Raw genomic sequence first — 9,295 nt, 5'->3', positions numbered from 1 at the left:
CTGCTATAACAGAAATACCACAAGTGGATGGCTTTAACAAAGAGAAATTTATTCTCTCACAGTCTAGTAGGCTACAAGTCCAAATTTAGGGCATCGGCTCCAGGGAAACACTTTCTCTGTTGGCTCTGGAGATAGGTCCGTGTCATCAAACTTCCCTTGGTCTGGGAGCATCTCAGTGCAGGAACCTCAGGTCCAAAGCATGTGCTCTGCTCCCGGCACTGCTTTCTTGGTGGTATGAGGTTCCCACGTGTCTCTGTTTGCTTCTCTCTTTTATAACTCAAAAGAAATTGGCTTAAGACACTATCTAATCTTGTAGACCTCATCAGGATAACTGCCGCTAATCCATCTTATTACATCATAGTGATAGAGTTTACAACACAGGGAAATTGCATCAGATTACAAAATGGTACACAATCATATAATACTGGGAATCATGACCCAGTCAAACAGATATTTTGGGGGGACACAATTCAATCCATGACACCCTATACAAAAAAAATTACCAAAGTTTCACCAAGCACTTCAGAAAAGGTTCTATGAACACTTAGGCTAGCAGTACTACAGCCCTGAAGATAGCACACTATGGAGGCCTGCAATCTACCCTAAGCCTTCCCACAAACTCCACATTCCCCAAGGGCATCAGATTTGGCTGGTTCATACCTGTCTCCACATTTGTAAAAAGGAGATGGTACATGATAACAGGTCATTTTAGGGTATTTAGGTGGCTATGCCAAATGTTCCACATAATTCATTTCAAATAAGTAGCCCCATTACTCATCATTCCCCCTTTAGAGTCCATTAATCAAACCATTAGAAGAATCTGAACGAGCAGTCCTTGAGCATTTCTCTATCTTCTGTGCAGCGTAAACTATGCCTATAAGCCATTATAAAAATTTTCAAAATAATCCTGTCAATCCAAACAGTAGTTATTCAATGATGGAGTCATTTATCAACACGATTTGCCAGGAAGATATCATTCATTCTTTCAAAATATATTAAACCAATGGTTAATTCTCAGGTCTCATAATTTGACACATTTCCTCACTTCTTCCTTCTAAACAAATGAGGAAACTGAAGCTCAGCCAACGTAAGTAACTTATTCAATATCATACAAACCAGTACGAACCAGAAAAGAGATTGGAATTCTGGTATACATGTCTCCAAAACTCAGGCATAGAGAAGCCTCATAAATATTCGAAATTGGGGAGTCAAATTGACAGCAAAAGTCCAATAACACCCTTTGTAATCTGCTCCTTAAGGTCCAACCAGGAGCAGACTAACTTAAATGTACACATGAATTTAAATAAAAATTGAAATGAAGGCTCTTGATTCCTCCTCCCTCCATGTATCTTTTTTCCTTCTCCTCCTGCTGATTTTGTGTCTTTAGTTCTTACATGGAGAAGTAACACCCATTCATTACTACTTTAATAAAATTCCTTTCCAGTGAATAAATGCATAACAACATTTTCAGTGTTATTTGTAGACCCAACTGGTTGACATTTATTCAACAAATATTTATTGAACACCTACAGTGGCACACATTCATACCTTATCTATACAATCCTATATGGGGATCTTGACATTTTAACAGAACTGAACATTTCATGCTCCCTCAAATGCACAAACATATGTGTACACAAACCCATTAACTAATAATGAAAACAACATGAAAAAGTATGGTATTTGAAGTTAGAATTTTAGCTCAGCTTTTTATAGGTATAAATGTGCCCTTGGACAGGATACTTAACCAGCTTCAGTATTCTTGTAAGTAGAATGGTGTTATCCCCATTATAATGAGGATTAAATAGGGTTACATATGTAAGTATCCAGAATAGCACTCCTCCTCAAACTTCTTGAACAATTTTCTGTGATGATGGAAATATTTTATATCTGTGCTGTCCATTTAGCCATATGTAGCTACTGAGCACTTGAATGTGTCTAGTGTGACAGAGAAGCCTTGGTGGTACAGTGGTTAAGAATCTGGCTGCTAATCAAAAGGTCAGCAGTTCGAATCCACCAGCCGCTCCTTGGAAACGTTATGGGGCAGTTCTACTTTGTCCTATAGGGTTGCTATGAGTCAGAATCGACTCGACGGCAACGGGTTTGGTTTTGGTTTAGTGTGACAGAGGAACCGAATCTCTTATTTTACTTAATTTAAATTTAAATAGCCACATACGGCCAGTGGCTACCTTATTGGGCTGTGCAGATCTAGAATAAAGTCTAGCACAAAATAGATGGTTAATGTTGGTTTTCGTCTATTTTCCCTATCAATACCAGTAATTTTTTTATATCCCTCTCTTTACTAGCAGATCAGTTATACTAAAATAGCATAATGAAGAATCCTCCATATGCAGCTAACTTTTAGTTAATAAATTGCTTCTTCAACCAAGTAACAGCAGCGTAAAAGCAAAAGTGGTTAATTAATTCATTATATGTGTCATGCACTGTGCTAAGAATCTTGGATGGATTACATTATTTAATCTTTATAATAATTACGTGAAGTTGGTGCTATTATTTTGTAGGTACAGAAATTAAAGTTTAGGACTTGCCCAAAGACACACAGGGAGCAAGTCAGTGAGCAAAGATTCAAGCGTAGGGAGTGTAATTCCAGAAACTACAATGCTAAACTGCCCACATTTAAATGAACCATTCTACATAAGATTCATTATATGCTTTGTGATAAATAAATGTCCTCCCTACTCCACACCATGCCCCTTCTCACACACACTCAACAAGTGGCAAGTTGGAAATCAAACAATGTGAGCTAAGGACACAAAGCTATGCATCGTAACTGACTGACTCAAAATAAGTCTCATGTGCCAATTGGTGTGACCTTGTACTAAATTTAATGATTCTGTACTTTTTAAAGGAAAACTGAAAAATAATCATCACCTCTTTTCCCAGAATAAAATGACTAAAATATAAATTTATATTTTAGAACAACCTATTTGTGATTGGACATACAGTAGAAGCACAAGGCAGAGGCAGTCAATATTTACTAAAAGCTCCACATCACTGTCTACAAGGGATATTTATTTAAAACATCAAACATTTCTGCTAGAAGATTAACTGCATTCACTGCATTTGCATGAAGCATACTGCCACTCTTATCTCAATTCTAAAAGGAGCTTAATTCACTTAATGTCTGCAGCATTTATGACAAAATGTTTATTGTGCCCAAAGCAGGAATTCTTATTCCATTTCTGCCTGGTAAGCCATAGCATACTCTTTGCTGAATACCACAGGAACTTCTGGGTGGCAGGAAAGTTCGTATCTGGCCCATTTTCCTCTCACAGAAGAGTGAACAAGAAAAGGCAATTGATCTTCCACCCAGATCAAAACACTGTATGTAAATCTGTCTTCTTCTTCCAATCCATCCAGCTTCTCCTCAAACTTCATGATCTTCCCGACTGCACAAGACCCTTGGTCAAAGCTAGCACTGAGAAAAAGAGACTCTATTTATTGAGAGCAGTCCCTGGGTGGTGGAAACAGCTAATGTGCTCAGCTGCTAACAAAAAGGTTGGAAGTTCAAGTTCACCCAAAGGTGTCTCGGAAGAAAGGCCTGGCAATCTACTTCCAGAAAACCAGCCATTGAAAACCCTGCGGAGCACATATCTACTCTGACACACACGGTCACCATAAGTTGGAGTCAACTTGATGGCAACAGTTTTTTTAATTTATTTATTAAGAAGTTCTCAAGCCAGTATTATTAGGCACTAGAAAACAGACTACATTAAAGGTGTTTAGTAAGTAACTTAAAAAAAAATAAATCACACCTGCATTTGTTTAGACTTCTGTTATAACTCAGTTTAAGCAAGTGCAGACAACATTAAAACTGTAACAAAAATACGAACAGCACCTACGTTCTAGAAACACTACTGAAGTACCAAAGAGCTGATGTAAGGTGGAACAGTCATGTGGTTATGGCACCATTACTGTAGCTTTGTCTGACCTGCTGTGTGACTTGGAGCTAGTTCCTTTGCCACTTTACGCCTTTCACTCCGTATCAGTGATAGAGAATTAACTACTATCTGCCTCAGCAGGATAGTGAGTAGATAAAATTATTAAGTAAAATGCTTTGGGCAAAAGACATATGAATGTTAAATATTATGATTTATAAGCATTCATTTTCCTAGCACTCCTGTGGGGTTAGGAAGCTATCTCGATTTCACAGATGAGTAAACAGGCACAGGGGGTTAAGGTCACATGGTAAGGCTCCATTTACTTAGTCCGTGTGGGAAGGGAATAATATACACCTTTAGCAATCATATGAACTTTCCTGGCATGTCCTACCAATCTTTAATGCATTCAATCCTTAATTCAATGTTACATCTTTTAACATGCTATCAATGGAACAGACACAGTTCTAACATAGCAACAAGGTCAGAATAAGTGAGGAGGAACAATTCTGCAAGCTTTGGATGAACAGTCATAGAAAGACACAGATAAGTAATTTCAAATTTTAGAAGAAATGAAAATTTGCATTATTTTAAAGATTTCACCTCCACTACCACAGAGGGCCCTGCTGGCATAGTGGTTAAGAGTTAGGCTGCGAACCAAAAGGTTAGCAGTCTGAATCCACCAGGCGCTCCTTGGAAACCCTATGGGGCAGTTCTACTCTGTCCTACAGGGTCGCTGAGTCGGAATCAAATCGACAGCAATGGGTATGGGTACCACGTAGGGACCTTCAACCAAAGGAATTAAGAAACACGGTTTGCTATGGAAATATTTTGGAAAAAAAAACTTAAAGGTTGTCACACTCTTCCAACTGAGACTTTAAACTACTTCCGAAGTTCACCTTTCATCCAAAGGATCAGGCAGGGCTGATAAGACAAACAATAACACACGTGAGGAACGTGCATCTTAGATCAATTAAGTATATGAGATCAAATGAGCAACACCTGCCCAGGAACAACGATGAGAAGGTGGGAGGAGACAGGAAAACTGGGCAAATGGACACAGTGAACCCGGGTGGAAAGGGGGACAGTGCTGACACAATGCGGCACTGCAGCCAATGCCATGAAACAATTCGTATACAAATTTTTGAATGAGAAACTAATTTGCTCTGCGAACTTTCACCTAAATCACAATTTTCAAAAAAAGGCTGTCACAGGCCTTCATACTGGTTTGCCTCATTCAAAATCTTTGGGAAGGTAAATTTACCCTCTGGGCTTTAATTAGCAACTAGACAGTAAGAGAAAACAAATCCAAAGAGAATGAAGAATGAACGCACGGCAATGGGAAGAGCTCAGGAGGGCCAAAAACAGGCAAAAATACTACTCGGGTGTAACAGGAATACAAAAGGAGCACAGAAGATTCTCTGCTCATGTCTAAGACTACCTGCTAGATTGCTTACCCGACTCCGAAGGCAGTCAGCTAGGTTTCGGCGAGTGAAATTAGCTGCTGCTGTGGGAGACAATTCATATCCTGGTACAAGAGATAAAGAAGAACACTTAAAGTGAAGCAGAAGGAATAACAGTACCCCAAATCATTCCACTACTCCTGTTCTTAAAGCCCACTATCCTTCGTACCTTCAGAGTATATAAACGACACAGACTGAGGGGTACAATCCTACTTTTAGTCCTTTTCACCATGCAACATTCATGCAATAATTGGCTAATACTGACAGTAACTCATGGCCACGAAACAGAACCTAGCTGGTTGTTCTATGTGGGATCAAAGTCATAACCTTGCTTAAGAGGTACAAAGACACAGGTGTAAAAAAAAGAGGTATTGAGATGCCATTTTTTTTTTAAGTTTATTAAAACAAGGATATTGCGAAAAAAGAGACTGGAAGTTAGGGCAGTCTCAGTCATGATTTATACGGTTTTCTTTTAAAAAAATGTGCAACCTTATTAAGAAATATAATATGATTTTCAAAAGTATAAGCCATAGAAAAAGAATGTTTCCATCACTATCTACAAAATTTTAAAAAATAGTGTATCTGAAGCATAAAACTTCTAAAAAAAAAAAAAAAAATTGAGTGTCAGTACACATTTAACGATGCACTCATTTTGGAACTTAATCCCCCAGAAAAATGTGACCAGTGCCAAACGGCATGAGAATGACCCACAACTCAGTGGACCTTTATTAGCATCCTTCACCTGCCATGCATGTAAACAGTTAGAACCACTAAAAAAATAAAAGAATTCTTGAAATATTCTAAGCTTGCCTAAACAGAAATACCATCTACTTTAGGTTTCTGAATAGCAGGGACTGAGCTTTGTTCATATTTGAATTCTCTGTGGTACTAAGCAGAGTGTTGAACACAAACAACACCCTCAAAAATACTTATGGATTTGAATGCATGATGCTAAATCTGCTGCTTAAAAAGCCATCTGAATGGATATTATCTAGTTATTTTACAAACACAGTTATATACAAATTAAGTTTCCTCACAGCTCCATATTATACCAATGTTGTATATAACAGTGTTATTAAACTGTGAAGTAACCAGAAGCACAGTTCTCCCTGCAACAGCTTCACTACAAACTTTCCTGGATCAGAGGGCTAGTGGCTAGTGTTGTCTGATAGGGAGGCATTCCCAGAGAATAAGGGTTCATTAGTCCCAGAGAGCATTAATTATCTCCCTAGACAGGAACCTACCGGAGAGGTCAGATAAAACCCTTTTAAACACAGTAAATCCCTTACAATTATACAGAGCTTTAAGTTTACAAAGCGTTTTCATATGTATTATTTGTTAATAGTATTATAATCCCACTTTAGAAATACAGACAATGAAGGCCAAAGAGGATAAGTGATTTGTCACATAAAAATAGTAAAGCCAAGTTCTACTTAGGTATTCTTTAGCTCTCAGATTCAGATATACTTCAGCTCAAATCACATTCTCTGAAATATCTAACGCTTAAAAAGTATATTACCATGCTTATCTCCAAGATGGTATTTTTATCTCCCAAATATGAGTGTTATAATGGCTCTCCTTTATGCTCTGGGATTTTTGCAGAAAATATTTAAGATAGAAGGAGGGTGTAGATAAGTTTTTAAAACTAAGATGAGTCAAATGAAAACATGACCACATAGTTCTGGCCATGTATAAACTGCTAGTAGAGAATATTCTTTTTCAGTTCAAATGTCCTTAGAGAATATTCTTTTTCAGTTCAAATGTTAAGACAAAACAACCAAAGATACATTCTAAGTATTACCCACCATTTCGCATCTTATAAAGCTGTACATTTTTCTGAATATATTCTGCAAACTGCACAGTGTCGCCAGCCTCTCCAACACATAGAAGCAAGATTTTTTCACTCATCTTAAACATTTTGTCATGATCTGTTCAAAGAAAAAAACATAGTATTAGAAATTTATGGCTATTATATATGCAACTATAAACAGGTTTATCAATTACTATACTGAATAACATTTATTTTATTACTGTACTAATTATATTTCTGAAGATTTTAATGGGCACCTGTATTTGTCTTTATTGTTGTACTTTAAGTCAAAGTTTACAATTCAAGTTAGTCTCTCATTGTATTTGTTTTTTACTCTCATGTTAAACCATTAACATATTTTATTAATGTCAATTTCAATTGGAGAATACATAGGGAAGCTGATAATCAAAACTATAATTAGAAACATTTTAAGGCACTTTGAAAATGCAAGAACAGATCATGGAAACTGAAGGAATCGAGTCAATGGCGATTATCTTTAGGTTCATGATTATATGTCTCTATGATACAAACGTCAGTTATTATACTTACATACATACAAAAGCATACATGAAAAGGTCTAGTGTTATACTCAAAATTAAGAAGCCATCAAAAGAAAGAATAGAAAATCAACTGAGAATATAAATCACCTTAAAAAGTAAACCAACTCCATTTCCAAAGCAAAACAGAAAATTAAAATGATTGCCAAAGCAAAAATTCAAATATTCTAACAGTAAGCTATTTTAAAACACCTTACAAAAATCCTTATATTCTAATTTTATCTAGCTGAACCAGACTCATTCAGATTAGAAAAATAAATAAATATTCAGATAGCAATTACAGTAGTGCCTAAGGACAAAAACTCCATATTCAGTCTACAGCTTCTAAAAAAACCTAAAGCCTCCTATCTTACCCTCACTTTCACTTTTCATTTTTCAAATAGTGCTGAATAATCTTCCCTGGGAGACATGTTTCCTGTTTGAAAGCCTCTGAAATGTCAAATTCCTTAATAGGATTTAAAAAACAAAATGCTACTGTCAAATACTTTACAAGTGTTTGAGAGTTGTAGATATCAATAATATGGTTACTTAGCCTTAGGGGGGGAAACACACGCCTATAGGTAATATCCAATGGCCTTGAAACTCCTTAACATGAATACAGAGATTTAAAGACTGTTTGTTTGCAAACCTGTTTATAAAAGGAAAAAAATCTCTTTCAAATGTACTATCTATACAAAGAAAAAGAACCAGAAGAGTATATTCTAAGTTCTTGCCAGTGGTAAGAGTGTGAGCAATTTTTATTTCCTTTTTGCTTATCAGCATTTCCTAAAATTTCTAATATGTATCACTTTTGTAAGAAAATGTTAGTCAATAAATTTGCATTACTTTTATAATTAGAAAGAAAACAATTCTTATTTTGGGAAAAGAAAACTTGTTTATAAAGAATTTATGTCACATTTAAAAGAAAGGCTAAAATTCTTGGTAGCAAACTGTTCAATTTTGAGATGAACTTAATACAATGCCAAAAGTGTTTTTTAAACATCTGCTGCATATCCAGTATGTAGTGGAGGGGGATATAAAAACAAAAATGAGATGCTAATGGCTCCCTGAGCCGTCCAGGAAACAGCCTCTTTAGCTCGAGAAGTCCTGGTCCTTGAAGGGACTTTTGAGATCCACATGAAACAAATGGACAAAAAATGAACATCAGTGTGTAATAATGTGGAAAACCAACTGAGTAGAACCCAATAGACCTCATTTGTGATCTGGTCTCAGCACTCTAAATTTGGGAAAATTACTTGCCTTCTCTAATACCGTTTCTAAATGTGTACAATGGTGATAATATCACTTAGCCTGCCTAACTCACAGGTGGGGAAAACGGTAATGAATTCTATACATGTTCAATACTATAATACTTAAATGTTAGACAATGTAGTTCAGGTTATACAAGCTATAGGAATTCAGAAGAGAGTTCTGCGTGGGTTGGAGTACTATGAATGATTTAAAAATAATTTTATACAGGCCAAGAGACATGAAATGCAGCATATAACCAAACTGAGAGTTGTACCACCTAACTTTGATAAGCAAGCAATCTTTGGGAAATGCCTTCTCTATAGTACAAAATATTTT

General features: G+C 36.4%; 1 protein-coding gene across 1 annotated transcript in view; it reads right to left on the bottom strand.

The window, feature by feature from the left end:
- The window catches only part of PSMB2 (proteasome 20S subunit beta 2), a 30,027-nt gene that overhangs the window by 18,180 nt on the left and 2,552 nt on the right, over positions 1–9,295 (bottom strand). Inside the window, exons 2-3 of the mRNA XM_004371953.2 lie at positions 7,168–7,290; positions 5,357–5,427 (exon numbers count right to left, since the gene is read on the bottom strand). Coding sequence (XP_004372010.1) covers positions 5,357–5,427; positions 7,168–7,290 — 194 coding nt within the window. The remainder of the gene's footprint in view (positions 1–5,356; positions 5,428–7,167; positions 7,291–9,295) is intronic.

The sequence above is a fragment of the Trichechus manatus genome, unplaced genomic scaffold (assembly GCF_000243295.1).
Source record: "Trichechus manatus latirostris isolate Lorelei unplaced genomic scaffold, TriManLat1.0 scaffold00015, whole genome shotgun sequence".
Lineage (NCBI taxonomy): Eukaryota > Metazoa > Chordata > Mammalia > Sirenia > Trichechidae > Trichechus > Trichechus manatus.
This window is presented reverse-complemented; position numbering and strand designations above follow the sequence as displayed.